This window comes from Equus quagga, chromosome 7 (genome assembly GCF_021613505.1).
Source record: "Equus quagga isolate Etosha38 chromosome 7, UCLA_HA_Equagga_1.0, whole genome shotgun sequence".
Classification (NCBI taxonomy): Eukaryota; Metazoa; Chordata; class Mammalia; order Perissodactyla; family Equidae; genus Equus; species Equus quagga.
In genome coordinates, this window is record NC_060273.1 from 130,020,350 (window position 1) to 130,040,619 (window position 20,270).

At 40.9% G+C, this 20,270-nt stretch overlaps 1 protein-coding gene across 2 annotated transcripts in view; it reads right to left on the reverse strand.

Annotated features, from left to right (window-relative positions):
• The window catches only part of IQGAP2 (IQ motif containing GTPase activating protein 2), a 267,686-nt gene that overhangs the window by 3,979 nt on the left and 243,437 nt on the right, over positions 1-20,270 (reverse strand). Inside the window, exons 31-35 of one of the 2 annotated variants that reach the window (XM_046666170.1) lie at positions 14,486-14,573; positions 12,349-12,561; positions 10,495-10,655; positions 1,869-2,006; positions 695-803 (exon numbers count right to left, since the gene is read on the reverse strand). In XM_046666170.1, coding sequence (XP_046522126.1) covers positions 695-803; positions 1,869-2,006; positions 10,495-10,655; positions 12,349-12,561; positions 14,486-14,573 — 709 coding nt within the window. Of the gene's footprint in view, positions 1-694; positions 804-1,868; positions 2,007-10,490; positions 10,656-12,348; positions 12,562-14,485; positions 14,574-20,270 lie in introns of those variants that run through there. The other variant, XM_046666171.1, reaches the window with a different exon arrangement.

Genomic DNA, 20,270 nt, shown 5'->3' on the forward strand with positions numbered 1-20,270 from the left:
GAAAAATTTTAAAAATTACTTCTCTAGATTGATCCTGTGCTAAGAATTAACAAGTTGGGAGCAGATGAACTTACACATTTGTTGTACCCTCCCTCCATTTATTTATTTATTTTTTTTGTGGCACATAAACTGGATTTCTCAGTTTCTGTTCAAGTATATTTGACTTAAATATGGTCCTAATGAGAAATTTGCAATAGTTCAGACTGCGAACACCATTTTTCTATTTATAGATATCTATTTTGCACAATGTCTTTCATTTCTATGATCCCAAACATTAACAAACAGATTTAAGAAACTGATGTAAAAACAATGCTAGGATGGAGACATGAGATCAGGAAAGTTTCAATCCTGAGCAGTTCTAGAAAGAAATATAAATTCCTAATGAAAAGAAACTTTCCAGCCTTTACTTCATAGCTCTGAATACTTTTGTATTATTATTGTCTCTAAGCTTCAAAACGGAAACATGGCTTAGAAAAACTGACTGCTATGGTTTACCAGCTAAAGCATTTTAAGTTCCAATAATTTGAAACATCATAGCTTTTAAAAAATCATCAACACTTAAACTAATATTGGCAAGTAAGTCTTACATTGGTCTTCTGTTAAACCTCATTGCTGTCATGAGAATGCCAGCCAGGGGAGCCCTGAGCGATCCCCACTATAAAACTCACCCCAAATTGCAGAAATCCCAGCTTACCTGAATATTGAGCTGCACCTTTTCCATCTCAACACCCAGGAACTTTGATCTGACATCAAAGATGCCCATATCTTCAGTAGATATGATATCAAATGTAACATTTTTAAACCTAGTGAGGAAAGAGACATGCACACGTGGAATTGCAAATCTATGTTTAAAGCCGAAACAAATTAATGGAATCCCAAGTTACCATTCTTAGCAAATGATCTACTGGGAAAATCCTAAGGGAATTCATGCAAAACCTCCCATCATCTTTCCTCCACTCTGCTCACTAAAACTAGGGTGGATGGCTCTTGTTGAGAGCTGTCGCTCACAGAGCACTGAAGTAGGAGCTTTATTACAAAAGAAATGTAAAATATTGTCCTTGCTCTTGAAGAGCAGAAAATATAGTTGGAAATATATGAGATTCACAGAACATGAGAATTAAATATCGACTTATACTTCTGAGAGGCCAGTTGAGTATTTCAGATGATAACTTTCATAGAAACTTCAAAGAAGGGGAAGCATTTTCCCTGAGTCGGTGTAGGTAAGAGAAGGCTTGATGGGATAAATGGCAGAGAAGCCAGGAGTTAGAGAGGAGACACTTGGTGTGTCTGGCTTCCCCCAGACAAAGGGCGGGGAGGGATGGGTCACGGGGCTTGCGGTCCCTCTGAGATGGAGCACCCACTGGTGCCTGGTGTGGGGCTGCAGAGGAGAGTTCCCTTTTCTCCTCCACCTCATATGCACACACTGACAGCACAGTGTTGGGATGGCTCTGACCCACGCGTTGGCACACAATCTGTGGTTTGAAATTAGAAAGGCATTCAATGTTTGGCAATTGCAAATAACTCTCATCTATCAAGACCAAAAGACAGCCCTTCATTCTCACTGCTCTGACTCAGTTCTTTTGGAGGAAGAGAGGAGGCTGGCCAATCCTAACGTACTGGACAAGCCACAGGAAACACATCACTTGATCGTCACTTCATCTGACCGACAGACCAGATGCTAGAGGCCCGATGGGAAGACGAGAGATTACAATACACGGATTTTTCCTGTCATCTGAAATCAAGGGTAAGCCCTGATGGACCAAATGAAGCTTTCTTCAAAGGCCTCGGGAAACTGGAGAAATGTGAGTCAGATGCTGTGTGAGCGAGGCAAGGGCACGTGTGTCCTGTGCAGACTCCAGGTGACTCACTGGTTTGTCTGAAGGTCGTCTATCCCCAGTAGGACACCCTTCTCGTGCAGCTTTGCTGCGGTGTACCTCACCGGCTTTGCTCTCTTCGCCCCTTTGGGTTCTCCTTTTCCATCTAGTTTAATTGATCTCCGAGAATTTCTGGCAAAATAAGAACAAACCATCTGTCAGCACGAGGGCAAATCACCGTGCCAGGTGCACACCACTGTCCACACCTGGCCCCCACCACACCAAATGTGCAACTTTTTATTTTGTTGTGTAGGTGACAGTCTTAACCCTGTGGTACAGCCTCACTACTGAACCGTTGATGGGAAAGCTATTTTCCAGGTGACTGAAGTTTGAATTACAGGCTAACATTGTCCATAAAACTTGTACTCTATTTTCTCAGCCATATTGAACTAAGTGAATAGATTAAGCCATTTCACAAGCAGCTTTGGTGCAAGAGCATGAACTGCGTTCTCCTAAGTAACGGCATTGCTAGAACTGCTTTCATTTATTCAAAAAATGCTCTGGGGCCGCACTATTCCAAGTGCTTTATAAACACTGCCTCTCATTTACAAAATTAACATTTCCATAGTGCTCTTAAGGGAATACATTCCTTTCTCACATATTATTTCATTTAGCTCTTATAACAATACTTGTGAGGCTGGTACCGTACTCTTCATCCCACCTTAAAAATGAGAAAATGGAGGCTCAGAGAAGTGCACTGGACTGATTCAGGATCACACCTGCAACAGAATCAGAGCCCAAATCCAGCTCACCTGGCTGCAGGGCTTGTGAAGTACCTTAAAGTAGGTGCAATATATATGTAAAGAAAACCCTTAACAACCTTATTTCTACTGAATATTAGCTTGACCAACTTTTGCCTCCCAGGAACAGAGTAAACGTAATTTGTAGCCGCAAGTAATTGAATTAAAATTCAGAACTAGTGTGGCCCGAGTAACTGAGAGTTAAATTTGGTGATTTCCCCTCATCGAATCTTCTATGATTGATGCAATTGATTTTTCCGTACAACACCATTTCCTACTGTCAATTTGACTACAAGGGTTACATGAAAATCCTATACTACATATTTAAACAGGTAATTAAAATTTATTTAGTATTGATCTTAGTCTAGTGATAAGAATAATTATGAGCAAAGAATACTCATTAAAAGTGGCTCGATTGTATATAAAAAATCTATAATAGATAGGGGCGGGACCAAGATGGGGGAGTGAGAGGTCTTTGTCTCTCCCCCGTCGAATCTACAACGAATTGGACATTCACCGATTAACAAAGGATATCCAAATAGCATCTCAAGATGCCTAAAAGTCTCATGCTACTACACATCGAAGGCGGACAGACTTCCTCCTGGGAGGAGGTGGAAATAGGTGAAAACTCTCTGACCCCCGACCCCCAACCCCCGGACAGCCTAGTTCCCGCAGGAGGCTCTCTTCCAGCGGACTCCACCATAGCATCGCCACGCACCAAGGGCAGGAGTGTGCACTCACCAGTGGAGCGACGGTGGAAACAGGTGACAACACCGCTACCCAAGCCCCCTGCAATCACACCTAAGCCCAGGGGGAAATCCCCAGGGCCCCGCACCCACCGGCAGGGAAGGCCTCCCCTCGCCATTAGCAGGGAGGCACCGCCCAGAAGCCAGGAAAAAGGGAGGCTCCCGGTGGGCTGATCCCCTGAGGCGGCTCCAGACTACAAGCTGCCACTGGGCTCATGGTCTCTGGCGCACGGCTTGGTACAGGGGGCACCCTGACTTCCCGCAGACGTGCTTGGGGACACATTTGGAGCTCCAGCGCCTGGCTCTATGGTGCGGGGGAAGGCTTCAGGGTCCCACACCTCCCTAGCAGGGAAATCCTCTGCTCACCATTAGCAGGGAGGCCACGCCCAGAATCCAGGAAAAAGGAAAGCTCCCGGTGGGCGGATCCCCCTGGGGTGGCTCCAGACTGCAAGCTGCCGCTGGGTTTACGGTCTCCGGCACTTGGCTCGGTGCAAGGGGCACCCGGACTTCCCATAGACGTGCTTGGGGACATGGTTGGAGCTCCAGTGGCTGGCTCTGCGGTCTGGGGGAAGGCTCCGGGGTCACGCATCTCCCCAGCAGGGAAATCCTCTGCTCGCCATTAGCAGGGAGGCCATGCCCAGAATCCAGGAAAAAAGAACGCTCCTGGTGGGCGGATCACCCGGGGCAGCTCCAGACCGCAAGCTGCTGCTGGGCTCACGGTCTCCGGTGCAGGGCTCGGTACAGGGGGTGCCTGGACTTCCCGTGGATGCGCCTGGGGACCGGGTGGAGCTCAAACACCAGGCTCTGTGGCCTGGGGGGTTGCTCCAGGGTCCCACACCCCCCGAGCAGGGAGGGCCTCTGCTCGCCATTGGCAGGGAGGCCCTGCACAGCATTCGGAACACCAGGAAGCTCCCTAGAGCAGAATTCCCCACAAGGCACCAGCTTACAAGCCACCGCCAAGCCTATAGACTCTGGCCGTGTCCCAGACCAGGCAAGGGGCTCCCAGAGATCCCGTGAGAGTAAAGTGGGGCAGAGTAGAGCTCCAGTGAAACGACTACGTAGCCCAGGGGGGAACTCCAGGTTCTTACAGCAGCCTCAGTGAAAGCCTCTGCACAGCACTAGTGGAGAGGTCCTGACTGGCAATCTCAAGGCCGGGAAGGCCCTGGGGCAAAAGCAGCACAGCTAAGTGAGCTAATGACAGGCTGCAGAAGATACCCATAGTTCTGCTGGGACCTATAGTGGACAAATGTGATCTGGTGGGCTCTGTTAGGGACAAATCAGAGATTATAGGTGATCCTGCTCCTGGCTGATAGGAAAGCCCACAACACTGCTGCAGACCACAAGGAGGGAGCACGTTTAGGTGGGCTGCAGCAGTAGGCACCAGCAGCCTGAGGCCCCCTTGCGATAGCCCCCACAACCGACGAGGGACCCCATAGGACCACTGTGACTACGAGGAGGGGTCCAGACCCAGTCAGTAACAGCTGACAGGGTTCCTGGTTGGGGCAGTCTAAACAGCTGCCCCCCCACACACACCAGTCACAACAAGTGGAAGCAGTGACTAAACTCCATCTCTGTGCGGAGGCACAAACCCACGCCATCAAGCAGTATGAAAAAATATATTAAATTTCCAGAACAGAAGGAAAATGATAAGCATCCAGAAAACAATCCCAAAGACAATGAAATCTACAACCTAAATGACGATGATTTCAAAACTGCCATTATGAAAAAACTCAACGACCTAAAAGAGAATTCAGATAGACAACTCAATGAGTTCAGGAGCTATGTCACAAAAGAGCTTGACACCATAAAGAAGAACCAATTAGAAATACTGGAGATGAAGAACACAATGGAGGAGATTAAGAAAAATCTGGACTCTCTGAACAGTAGGGTCGATAATATGGAGGACAGAATTAGCAATTTGGAGGATAGGAATATAGAAATGCTGCAGGCAGAGGAGGAGAGAGAATTAAGACTAAAAAGAAATGAAGAAACTCTCTGAGAATTATCCGACTCAATTAGGAGATGAAACATAAGGATTATAGGTATACCAGAGGGAGAAGAGAAGGAGAAGGGGGCAGAAGGCCTGTTCAAAGAAATAATAGCTGAGAACTTCCCAAACTTGGGAAGACAGATGGAACTTCATGTCACAGAAGCCAATAGCTCTCCAAACTTTATTAACGCAAGAAGACCAACCCGAAGACATATAGTAGTGAAACTAGCAAAAGTCAATGACAAAGAGAAAATACTAAGGGCAGCCAGGCAGAAGAAAATAACTTACAAAGGAAACCCCATAAGGCTATCAGCAGATTTCTCAGGAGAGATCTTACAGGCTAGAAGAGATTGGAATGAAATATTCAAAACTCTGAAGGATAAAAACTTGCAGCCAAGAATACTCTACCCAGCAAAAATATCCTTCAAATATGATGGAGAAATAAAAACTTTCCCAGATAAACAAAAGTTAAGGGAGTTCATCACCACAAAACCTCCTCTTCAAGAATTGCTCAGGAAGAAACTCATTCCTGAAAAATCAAAAAAAGGAAAGGGGTTACAAAATCCAGAACAAAGGAGATAAGCAGAAGGACAACAACACAAAGTAACAGCTCTCCATCAGGACAAATGCAAAAGAACCGGAAAGCAAGTGATAAAATTGCAACAGTAGGCCCCGACGTTTCAATAATCACACTAAATGTGAATGGATTGAACTCTCCAATCAAAAGGCACAGAGTGGCAGGATGGATAAAACAACAAGATCCAACAATATGCTGCCTCCAGGAAACACACCTCAGCCCCAAAGACAAACACAGACTCAGAGTGAAGGGGTGGAAGACAATACTCCAAGCCAATAATGAACAAAAGAAAGCAGGTGTTGCCATACTTATATCAGACAAAGTAGACTTCAAAGCAAAACAGGTAATGAAAGACAAAGAGGGGCAGTATATAATGATAAAAGGGATGCTCCACCAAGATGACATAACAGTCATAAATATATATGCACCTAACACAGGAGCACCAAAATTCGTGAAGAAACTGTTAACAAAACTAAAAGGAGACATCAAAAGTAATACAATAATAGTAGGGGACCTCAACACCCCATTAACACCAATGGATAGATCATCCAGACAGAAAATCAACAAGGAAATTATAGAATTAAATGAAAAATTAGATCAGATGGACCTAATAGATATATATAGGACACTTCATCCAAAAACAGCAGGTTACACATTCTTCTCAAGCGCACATGGAACATTCTCAAGGATAGACCATATCTTGGGAAACAAAGCAAGCATCAATAAGTTCAAGAGGGTTGAAATAATATCAAGCATCTTTTCTGATCACAATGCTATGAAACTAGAAATCACCTACAAGAAGAAAGCTGGGAAAGGGCCAAAAATGTGGAGACTGAACAACATGCTACTGAACAAACAACGGATTATTGAAGAAATTAAAGAAGAAATCAAATATTATCGGGAGACAAATGAAAATGAAAACACACCGTACCAAATTATTTGGGATGCAGCAAAGGCAGTCCTAAGAGGAAAATTCATTGCAACGCAGGCTCACCTCAATAAGCAAGGAAAATCTTACATAAACAACCTCAAACGACACCTAACGGAATTAGAAAAAGAAGAACAAACAAAGCCCAAAGTCAGTAGAAGGAGGGAAATAATAAGAATTAGAGCAGAAATAAATGATATTGAAACAAAAAAGACAGTAGAAAGGATCAATGAAACAAAGAGTTGGTTCTTCGAAAAAATTAACAAAATCGACAAACCCTTAGCCAGACTCCCAAAAAAAAAAGAAAGAAGTCTCAAATAAAATTAGAAACGAGAGAGGAGAAATCACAACAGATACTGAAGAAATACAAAGGATCATAAGAGAATACTATGAAAAACTATACGCCAACAAATTGAACAACCTAGAAGAAACGGATAAATTCCTAGACTCATACAACCTACCCAAACTGAATCAGGAAGAAATAGAGAATCTGAATAGATCAATCACAAGTAAAGTAATAGAAACAGCAATCAAAAACCTCCCCAAAAATAAGAGTCCAGGACCACATGCCTTCTCTGGAGAATTCTACCAAACATTCAAAGAAGATTTAATACCTATCCTTCTCAAACTGTTCCAGAAAATAGAGGAAGATGGAGCACTCCCTAATACATTCTATGAAGCCAACATCACACTGATCCCCAAACCTGACAAGGACAACACAAAGAAGGAAAACTACAGGCCAATATCACTGATGAACATAGATGCAAAAATCCTCAACAAAATTTTGGCAAACCGAATGCAGCAATATATCAAAAAGATTATACACCATGATCAAGTGGGATTTATACCAGGGACACAGGGATGGTTCAACATCTGCAAGTCAATCAACGTGATTCACTACATTAACAATATGAGAAACAAAAACCACATGATCATCTCAATAGATGCAGAGAAAGCATTCGACAAGATCCAACACCCATTTATGATAAAAACCCTCAATAAAATAGGTATAGAAGGAAAGTAGCTCAACATAATAAAGGCCATATATGACAAACCCACAGCCAACATCATACTCAATGGACAAAAACTGAAACCCATCCCTCTCAGAACAGGAACAAGACAAGGGTGCCCACTTTCACCACTCTTATTCAACATAGTACTGGAGGTGTTGGCCAGAGCAATTTGGCAGGAAAAAGAAATAAAAGGAATCCAAATAGGCAACGAAGAAGTAAAACTCTCGCTGTTTGCAGATGACATGATCTTATATATAGAAAACCCCAAAGAATCCATACAAAAACTATTAGAAACAATCAACAACTATAGCAAAGTTGCAGGGTATAAAATCAACATACATAAATCAATAGCATTTCTATATGCTAACAATGAACTAACAGAAAAAGATCTCAAGAACTCAATCTCATTCACGATCGCAAGAAAAAGAATAAAATACCTTGGGATAAATTTAACCAAGGAAGTGAAAGATCTATACAACGAAAACTACAAGACCTTCTTGAAAGAAATCGACGACGACATAAAGAGATGGAAAGACATTCCATGCACATGGATTGGAAGAATAAACATAGTTAAAATGTCCATACTACCTAAAGCAATCTACAGATTCAACGCTATCCCAATCAGAATTCCAATGTCATTCTTTACAGAAATTGAACAAAGAATCCAAAAATTCATATGGGGCAACAAAAGACCCCGAATTTCTAAAGCAATCCTGAGAAAGAAGAACAAAGCTGGAGGCATTACAATCCCTGACTTCAAAACATACTACAAAGCCACAGTAATCAAAACAGCATGGTATTGGTACAAAAACAGATGCACAGATCAATGGAACAGAATTGAAAGCCCAGAAATAAAACCACACATCTATGGACAGCTAATCTTTGACAAAGGAGCTGAGGGCCTACAATGGAGGAAAGAAAGTCTCTTCAACAAATGGTGCTGGGAAAACTGGACAGCCACATGTAAAAGAATGAAAATCAACCATTCTTTTTCACCATTTACTAAAATTAACTCAAAATGGATCAAAGACCTAAAGATTAGGCCTGAAACAATAAGTCTTCTAGAAGAGAATATCGGCAGCACACTCTTTGACATCAGCTTCAAAAGAATCTTTTCGGACACCATAACCCCTCACATGAGGGAAACAACAGAAAGAATAAACAAATGGGACTTCATCAGGCTAAAGAGCTTCTTCAAGGCAAGGGAAAACAGGATTGAAACAAAAAAACAGCCCACTAAGTGGGAAAAAATATTCACAAGTTATTTATCTGACAAAGGGTTAATCTTCATAATATACAAAGAACTCACACAACTCAACAATAAAAAATCAAATAACCCAATTACAAAATGGGCAGGGGACATGAACAGACATTTCTCCAAAGAAGATATACGGATGGCCAATGGACACATGAAAAGGTGCTCATCATCACTAATCATCAGGGAAATGCAAATCAAAACTACACTAAGATATCACCTTACACCTGTTAGAATGGCAAAAATATCCAAAACCAAGAGTGACAAATGTTGGAGAGGCTGTGGAGAAAAGGGAACCCTCATACACTGTTGGTGGGAATGTAAACTGGTACGGCCACTATGGAAAACAGTATGGAGATTCCTCAAAAAGTTAAGAATAGAAATACCTTATGACCCAGCCATCCCACTACTGGGTATATATCCTAAGAACCTGAAATCAGCAATTTCAGAAGCTCCATGCACCCCTATCTTCATTGCAGCATTATTCACAATAGCCAAGTCATGGAACCAACCTAAGTGCCCAGCAACTGATGATTGGATAAAGAAGTTGTGGTATATATATACAATGGAATACTACTCAGCCATAAAAAAGGACAAAGTTGTCTCATTCACAACAACATGGATAGACCTTGAGAGTATTATGTTGAGTGAAATAAGGCAGACAGAGAAAGACGAACTCTGTATGACTCCACTCATAGGTGGTAGTTAACACATGGACAAAGAGAACTGATCGGTGGTTGCCAGGGGAAAGGGGGGTGGGGGGAGGGCACTAGGGGTGAAGTGGTGCACCTACAACATGACTAATAATAATGTACAACTGTAATTTAACAAGGATGTTAACTTTTATAACCTTAATAAAAAAAAATCTATAATACACATGCTAACGGATAATGAAGAACTGCCAAATTTTGTCTTTTGTGTCAATAATGATTTTTTAAACCACTAAGCAACTTAAAATCATCAAGCTGCACTGTGCAATTAGCAAATATCTGGCATTACCTAACATTATCAAGTATATAAAACACTGTTTATTGTAAACATAACAGCATTTTAAAAACACCTTTGACTAAAAAAGAGGAAAGGAATAATGAAAGTGCTTCCCTAAGAGTTAAAGCTACTCGCTTAAAATCCAGCACAGTAAGCTACTTTAATTCCAATACTGCTGGGGAATTTAAAAGTTTCTGAATTCATCCCTGACTCCTTAATTCACAGTGACAAATGATAAAATCAAGATTCTAGTATTTGGTTATAACATAAAGCAAAAAAATTGCTTCTAAACCCAACTCAACCCAACAGCCCAAGACCGTAGAAGAATTGACACCTTATATAAATCATGATATTACAAATGAACATGACATGATTTTAACTTACTTTCTTTTTAAGTTGTCCACACAAGTCTTTATGTAAGTGTCATAATAATTAATTTGCTCTTCATAAAATGCTGCCTTCTCGTTAAGTGCCTTCAGGGTCTGCTGAAGCTTTGCCAATTCTGCTTTTCGAAGCTTACGATGGATTCTTTGATTTCGAATATCCTAAAACAACAAGTCAAGGCTGTGATATGAGATTGAAGCAGAAGTTTGCTTTACCAAATTGCTGATTTGGGACAAGAAGACTATCAAGTAGTGAGTGACTATCTGTGATTGTTACAACTGGTGGTTGATCTGGGTCACCTTATTTCACCCTCACGACATTCAAGCGTTCTCATTCTTTCTTTCTTCAGACCTGGAAAGTGTCTGTATTTCACTTTAAGAGACTTGCTAATGTTTATTTTTTTCTTGGTGGAAAAGTGAAGAAGCAATTTGAGAATAACCATACAATTAACTTAAGGAAAAGTAGTGTTTTAAAAGGGGTACAAGGAAGACTTTAGCAGGAGACAAGCACTTTCTTCAGAATATTTGGAACATTCCACTTTGAAGAATTCTTGACACTGAACAGATTTACATTAAATCATTGCATCCCTTTTAGAAATAAGTAAAAAAGCAATACACACTCTTTGACCTGGGAAATATTTCTCAAGGTTTGCAAAAACAACTGGGCTCTCAAGACGGATTGAAAAGATTCAACTTTGAAAACTATACTTGGATTTAAATAGCGTTCCTGGAACAGAAAGTTGTCCAAGCTGCTCACAGTTTACCAGGGCTGCACTATATTTAAACTTAGAGACAGAAGATTTTATTTTTTTGTAATTCTAATTAGTAAATTATGAAAATGTTTAAGAAAATGGTGCCTGTTTAATATTATTTTCCCTTCATGGACAAATTAAAAACCATTCCCCTAGGAATCCAAAGACAGACAGACACACATACCCTCTTCTTAAGTAAAAATTCTTCATTAAATAGAATCTTGTGGTGGATGTCTTCCTGATATCTTTTTTCTTTCTTAAGGGCAAAAGCATCAATTTTTCTACTACATATCCTCAAGGACAAATATTTTCCACCCCAGAGCTATAGGAAGAAACGCTCCGTCCCTGGAGTTCCTCAGGCCAGGAAGAATCAGCCTACCGCCAGGACTGACCACAACTTTCCAAGGAAGAGGGAGCTGAGAGCATTTCCCTCCCAGGAGGTGAGAAAATTTATTTTTTCCTGATCATTTAACTGTCCTTCACCTCCAGACCCATTTTAATTTGCATGTTTTGATAAAAAGAATGAAATGTCCTTTCAACCCAAATATATACTTCCTTATCCTTGGCAAACAGATCTCAGCCATTTCCTGTGATGCTTCCTTGCGCTAATTTGAGATCCTTTTCTCAGGAAGTTTCTCAACCATAAAAATATAGGATGAGAAAACAGAAACTAACCTTTAAGCCTGAACTGAATTTAGGCTGAACTGTCCAGAGGCAAATTCTGAGGGACACAGTTACCATCTCAGTGGCAGGTCTCAAGAGCAACTGGGTCACATGTCCACTAACAACTCGAGAGAGAACTCTCCTAAAAGTGTCACTTTTAAAACTAGTAGGTATTGTTTAAAGGTACAGATGAAACATGTCCATTACTTTCCCAGAGCTTTTATTTCTGGTGTGTGTCAACTCTCCTAATGACTTGAGAGAGTTGTGATTATTCTCTACTAAAAATCATCAACTGTTTTAAAACCTTTAAAGATCTGTAATATTGAGCATGGCATATACAACTACGAATCGCTCATGGCAGCTCACAGAGTGCCCAGCATATGACCAGTGGTGAACAAAGGTCTGCTAAATGAAGGAGAAAGAATCCTGTTTCCAAACACCTTGGCAATCTCGTTGAGAATGTCTTGGTACTTATTTTCGGATGACACGTGTCCAGTTTGTTCCAGTGTCCGAAGATTCCTCTGGATTTTCCTCTTCTTCTGCTCAAGGGGCAGCTGAGCATCTTCCAGCATAGACTGGCTATGCTTCATTTCTTCTGGAGTCCTGGAATCTATAATTGCGCGGCTCATCATGTCTGTGGCATGATCTGCTTCCTAAAATGGGAATAGCAAGATGTTGATTTTTCTCTGATCCCTGAATCTTACAGATTCAGAAGCTACACAAGGCAAGTTAATGTCAGAATGAAAGCAGCCCTCAGCCAAAGTCCAAAGAGTGGGATCAGAATACGCTCGCTATGGGTTTTGAAGTAGGTCTTTGGGAAGGGATTACTTCATCTTTTTGAGAAACATAGGAGTGGAGGCAATTTGGACAAAATTCTAAATAGCTACTTTATGGCTAAGGTGACAAATCTCCTTAGTAATGGAAATATTACAATGGATAAGTGACATTTTCTAATTCCCTGGATGGAAGGATTTCAATTCCTGGATAGTCCCGTCGAGGAAACTAAAACTAGATCATTAGAACATGGCTATGAGAACACTGAACATCCAGAACCCAAGTCAACTCTCAGACACCGGCCATATTTATGGAGATTCATCAACCGTGAAGACAGTCAGAACCCTCTGTTCTGATAAGGGAATCATTCTCAAACAACCAACTCTGAAAAAGCTGCAGTTTCTTTGAGCCAGAGGCAATAAGAATATTCTAGCGTATAATAAATTCCCAAATCAATGATGAGTAAATGAATGAATGAATATAATTTGGATAGCTTGTTCCAAAAAAAAAACCCCAAACAAACAGTAATAAAAAGACAGCGGTGATTTTCCCATTTCATTGTACTACACAATTGATTGACTCCACAGATAATGTCCAATGATACAGATGTTATAGACACACGATGGACAGGTCAACATTACGACACAGGAACAGGATACCAGGTCAGCAGCAAACTACAATAGTAGCAGCAGCAGCCACTGTTATTGAGCACTTAATATACACCAGATATTATTCTACCCACTTAATATGTTTTAACTCATTATTCTTGCCTGTGAATTGCATACTACTTCTATTATTCCCATTTTACAACTGAGGAAACTTAGGGACAGAAATATTTGTAAATGCCTAGTGTTACCCAGGTAGGAGGTACGGAGCTATACTTGATCTTGGAAGTCTGTATTCTTGGTGACTACTACATTTGGGGGAAAATGAAATATTCAATAAGGACTAAAATTCTCATACTAAATTAGTAGGCTATTCGACCCATATTGTTTAAAAAAGATCCACACAGTAATAAACATCCGATAACTTGAAGTTTTATTTTATATATTTTAATTAAAAACTGTGACAATGATTTCTTGGCAACCAATGAAATTAAGAACGATTCAGGAAAATTATGTATAGTTCTGCCAAGAAGTAACTGATTAGATAATTTTGTTAACTTTTGTTTAGGGAGTGGCAGTTATTGATACTAAAGCAACACCATTGAAATTAACTTAATTCAGAAAGAACTAAACAATGATGCATTGTAGAAAATGTTGATAAAAAGTTTAATGCAAGATTGTTATGCAACTTTAGTTCCTTACACCAGGAGAATGGTGCTCTGACCCTATGGTCTCCAGACATTTGCTTGTGAAGCATTTGGAAAATAGTTTTAATGTGAGAGACGCTTCTTTGTTTCTTCAAGTTAGCAAATAGGTAAAACACGAAAGGTATTTTTCTACATCCTGTCAACCAGAACTATCTTTTAACTGATTTATCTGCTCATCCACTGTTTGATAAAGTTTATGAGAAACATTCAGAGGCTTTGAAATACCCGGAACCATCTTCTTAATTTGGGACAAAATTACATTCAGCATAAATTTGAATGCTGCATTTTCTATTTCATTCCCATTGATATTCCATATGAATTTTATATATGGCTGAACTCAGTTGGCCAGAGTAATAGATAAAATTCCTTACTTCCAAACCATGTCAGATGCTGTTTCTCTGAGATAACAGTAAACATTGGGCATGAAGATTTATTAATAAAATCAACTCCTACCTATGGTACCTACGACTTTACACGCAAAGACCAATTACCTGCTGTGCAGTTGCTGGTGTTTCTAAGATTTCTGTCAATGTGTTCCCTGGTTGGTTCCGGATCACATCGATTATCAGCTTTTTGGTCCTTACAAAATGGAGAAAGAAGAGACAGACTTTCAGACAACAGTCTTGATGCACAAAAATCTGCTTGTCCTGAGGGAGTGCATAAACACAGACAAAAATGAAGTTTCAAGGATAACCCCTTAAAATAAAACAGTCTTGCAGAAATTCACCACGTCTGCTCTAAGGCTCCCGAAAGTTTGGGGATTGAAGCCTGGGTTTTACATGCTTGATGTTGTAGGATAATACTGTCAGTAACAGGGGCACAAGTATGTCATCAGATTCCTTATCTAAGTACTTCTTCTCCTTTTTAGACTGAGACTACTTTTTATGAGCAAGAGGGACACATGCTGCTGATCCGGCGCGCTACCGTATGGGGTGCAGGAGTGATATTGAACATCCAGCCCCCTTTCCTGACTTTAGTACCGTTTAAACCTCTGAGCCTGTTTAATGCATCCTAAGCCTTTAGGAGCCAGACCAACTGTTACTGTTCCTGTTCTGAGAAAGTTACGAAACAATTTGAAGGCCAGTGGGTGGAGAAGTCCCGTGTGTGCCGTGCAGGCTTCAGCCAACAGCTGACACGGCAGCTAGGAGGATGGGTGTTCAAGAACCTCAGGTCTGGTGGGGAACTAACACCCTGGCCTGGGGCCTTGGCTTCAGACGGCAGAGCACAGAAGAGCTGCCCAGTGAAAAGTTAGGAGAGCTGGAAAACTGTAAGTGCTAAAACCATGTATCTTTTTATATCTTTATGGTAATCAGCTGCCCCTTCCTAATTAAAGATAAGGTTAAGTAATTATGTAAAAAGATTTTAACATCAAAGGCAAAGGGTCAATTGGCTGACTTTTCCATAAGTGGGAATAGTATTACGGGATATAGCTTCCCTTCCAAAACAAGGCAACATAAACAGATCATTCTGTTTAATACATTAACATTAACAGCCTTAGATTATCAGCGTCTGAAGGGGCACTTTCATGCAGCTCTGTTGCTGCGTTTAACCTCGGTTCTTGCAAAGGCATTACATGGTATCAGTGGATGATGAATTTCTTCCTCAGCTACACCGGGAAATGTTCTCCCAGCATGAAAACAAAAACAAAACACTGTTCACGTTTTGAAGCATCGGGACATCTGCTCCCAAATGACAGCAGAAACCCTCAAATCCCAAACATTACTTTTGAAAACAGGATAAAATCCAACAAACCATCTGTAGACGTTATTTTTCTCATTTCTTATTTATTTCAAGTCTGTATGAGAAGAACGATCGCAACCATTTCCTCTGGCCCACGACCCTTCACTCCTGGGATTTACAGGCTGTCTGGGAATGCACAGATAACACTCCACCTCGAGTCAAAGGTGGGCGCATGGCTAACCACAGCCGTGGGGCAGACGGCACTGTTCCCCAGGCACTGGGCTGAGAGCCGACATTGCTTCCTCCCTACACACCTCGCTCCTCCAATCATCATCATAAATGTATTAAACAGGAACATCAAGTTAAAAATAAAAGCATTAGATGATTTAAAAAATGTAAACACAGTGACTGTTTCTTATTTGAAATAATATTCCAGGAACTACTTATGCTGTGTGCTTCCAGGAAACTCCCAGCTCGTCTCTTTTGAGAAGCTATCTGATGACCAGAATGACTTAGGTCACTAAAGCCTGCCCTGACAGGGACAAAGAATGTTTATTTGTTCAGGAATTGCTGGAGGACAAACTGCCCACATAGCCTCCTTCTCCTGGAATTCTGCTCTCTGTCAGGCCTGTGGAATCCACTGCCAAAGGTCTACCCAGACATCTTACATATAAGCAACCATCCAGTTTCATGACAGGGAACTCACCACTCTCCCTGTGGTATGCCTAATGGTTAAGGACCCTGGGGTCAGATAGATCTAAGGTTGAATCAGGGCTCCTGTTGCTTACTAGTTGCGTGGACTCATGCAAATTACACGCTCTCTATAGGTTTGTTTTTTTCATTTTTATAATGGGAGTCTCTCAGAGGACTGATGCGGGGACTGAAAAAAGATGTACGTAAAGGCTTTCACGGGGGTCGGACACGTGGTCTCTAACGCTGTGTTGCCCAAGATGGCAGCCACTGGCCACAGGTGGCACTGAGCACTTGAACCATGGCTAGTCCAAACTGAGATGTGCTGTGTGCAACGCGCACCAGACTTTGAAGACTTCGTATGGAAAAAGAATGTACAATATCTCATTAACAATTTTTTCCACTGATTACATATTAAAATGATAACATTTTGGATATGTTGGTTTAGATAAAGTATTTTGTTAGAATTAATTTTACTGCTTCTTTTAAAAATGTGGCTTCTAGAAAATTTAAAATTACTTGTGTGGCCCACATTAAATTTCTTTTGGCAAGTGCAGCATTGAAACATTCCATTCTTAAGTGGGAAGCTCGCTCTGAGAGGCCTGCCGCCCACTCGCTCCCCTCGCTGGACCTGGGTAGTCATAGGACTTCAGTACTGAGGGGACCTTTGGGGAACAATGCAACCCCTGATTTTACAAATAAGGCAACCAAGACCTAAGAGGATCACTGGTTACACACGGTCACTATTTTGTAGAGTTGCAGAAAACCAGTCGAATTCCCATTCCACATCATCAGTCTCACAAATCTGCAGAGAGGTGCTGGAATAGTGCCCCCAACCCTCTCTTCTACCACTTTTCCTTTTTCCAAGTGAAACCTCTTAGTACCTTAAACCTCTTCACAACTGGACTCCGAGTTCACAGTCCTGCATACATTTCAGTGTGCCAGTGATCTTAAGACACGTCCCCCTCCCCACCCCAATGCAAACAACATTCTAGATGTGGTCTGACCAGCATAAATCAACTGGTTAGAGTGTTGGCCCCATGACTATTCAAACAGTATGCAAGACAGGCTGATCAAACCAAAGACTCTGCTGCTCTTCCTGAATGAGAAGGTATCTAACTCTGACGAAGAATTAAGAAAATAGAAATACACCAGGGAGTTTATTCATCATAGCTGTGCTCATATCCCACTGTTGGTAAATGAGACCACATGGTGCTTGTAAACTAGCGCAGTCCCTTGGGCTTGGCCATTCCACGCATATGGCGTCTGTTATCACACTCTGACCATAGCATTCTCTGGGCCTCTCCCTCTGTCATCTGCCTTACAGTGTGCCCAAGGTTGAAAAGGAATTCGTGTTTGTGGAAGCTAAGGGATAGTTCCAGTTGTTTAAAATTCTAATAACATGATTATGCATTTTTATCACTAGACCTCAAAGATCACCTTAGCCATTTCGTGCTCATGCCAGTTTGGACCAAAAGCAAGGATATCTTTCAGTTGGGATGATGGATGCCTAAACTGAATCATGTGATAGGAAAAAAATTCTTAAGAGATGACAACTTAAGCACTCAGGCAGCTAAGTATGATTAAAAACCACAAATATGCCCTTCTACTTAAACACACATACTTTTGTAGAAAAACAAGCTTAACAAAGGCCATCAGGAGCACATATTTTAAGTTGAATTGTAAGTTATGAGATTTACAATTGTATAGTTCTTTCTCATTTATAAGGTATTACTGTATGACTTTACTTGCTCATCATGGTCCTTTCTTCTCCCCAACCTTGCCTCTTCTCCATTTGACAGACGAGGAAGCCAATGGCTGGGAGCCTTGCTCAGAGTCCCAGCATCAGTTATGCAATAACTGCTCCGCTATCATTCTCATGATTTATTCTAAGATTCCTAAAAGTGCAAAGACCAATGACCTTGCCCTCAATGAGTTGTAATCAAGAGTGTAGGCCCTGGAAGATTTAAGATCGTCTGAGTTTGAATCTATGCTCCACTTACTACTGTGCTACCCAGGAAAGGATTTTTGTCTGTTGTGTGCCTAACTAACTCATATGTAAAATATAGGTAATAACCTCCACCTCTTGGAGTTACTGAGAGTATTACATGACATATTTTATATAAATGTTATTATATGTATGTATGTTATTATCTATATATCTAGATGTATTGGACGGTCCCTGGCAAATGGTAAGTACTAAATAGGTGTTTGCTATTATCATCATCTTTATCTTTACCTAAATTATTAAGAATTATGGAACTAGCATGGTATTAAATTTATAACCATGTGGATCAATAATGCCTCAAATTCTGCAACTGCAGGGACCCCCACTAAGAAGAGCTGTCACTGGGAAACTAGTGATTTTGTAATTAATCATAAGGGGGCATTTCTGAAAGACAAAAACACAACCTGGTTAACAAGCAAGCAAAATAGTTTCTTGATAGAGAAAAGCCGGGTATTTTCATGTCCAAGTGCTATTCCCTGACTGTCCACTTTATAGTGACTTTGGAAAGGCATTGTCTGATTTTAGCTAAATTTGGTTCTCTAATGAAGAGTCTCAAGAACTATCTTGAATGTTTGGGTTAGGAACTTGGTTTACTAGAATTAGGTTTATTATATGGAAAAAGTCATCCCCATGAGAGTTTTTAAATCAATATGTCAAAGTGTATTTTAATGGAACATCAATGAAATATGCCATATGGATTTATAGCATGTCAGTGACTAGCTACTTCTCATAATTTTAGACTTTAATTTCCTCACCTCAAAGATAAAGACTAAGATTAGATGGTCTCCAAGTTCCCTGTCAATGACACATAATTATCTGTTAGTATCAAGATTTTCAAATGCATATGTAAAGAAAGCATAATGTATTCGGAAGTAAGGCTTGTCTACTGAATCATTTGGGCCATGCCCAAATTCCTCTTTCAGGGAAGCCTACTTGGTCAATTTTCATTTCAAATTGTTATCCACGTTGATCACTGGGCTGTTTAGTGAAGGGTTCTGCCAACAGCGTAATCTCAAAGAGTGCCCAGAGGAACGCTTTCTGAGACTCCAGAGGTCTATGACTGCAGTGAATTATCAAGTTTATTAAAACACTGGCCCAATAACCCTTTTTGCATAAATGGAAAAGTTGATCCTACAGTTCACAGGAATTTCAACGGACCCCACGTAGCCAAAAGAATCTCAAAAAAATAACAAGTTGGAAGACTCATACTTACCAATTTCAAAACTTGCTACAAAGCTACAGTGATCAATGCAATGTGGTATTAGCATAAGGATAGACATACAGATCAATGGGATAGAATTGAGGTTCAGAAAGCCATACATATATGGTCAATTGGCTTTTGACAAGGGTGGCTAGATCATTCAGTGGAGAAAGAATAGTCTCTTTAAGAAATGGTGGTGAGGGGCTGGCCCGGTGGCCGAGTGGTTAAGTTCGTGTGCTCTGTTTCAGCAGCCCAGGGTTTCACCAGTTCAAATCCTGGGAGCAGACATGGCACTGCTCATCAAGCCATGCTGAGGCAGCATCCCACGTGCGACAACTAGAAAGACCCAAAACTAAAAATACACAACTATGTACCGGGGAGCTTTGGGAGAAAAAGGAAAAATAAAATGTTTAAAAAAAGAAAAAAAGAAATAGTGGTGGGACAACTGGACAGCCACCTGTAAAAGAATGAAGTTGGACCTCTACCTTACACCACACAAAAAAATTAGCTCAAAAGGGATCATAGACCCTAAATGTAAGAGCTAAAACTACAGAACTCTAAAGAAGAAAACATAGGAGTAAATCTTCATGACCTTGGAGGGGCAATGAATTCTTACATACGACTCCAAAAGCACAAACAACAAACAACAACAAAATAGATAAACTGGACTTCATCGAGTTAAAAACTTCAGTGCAGA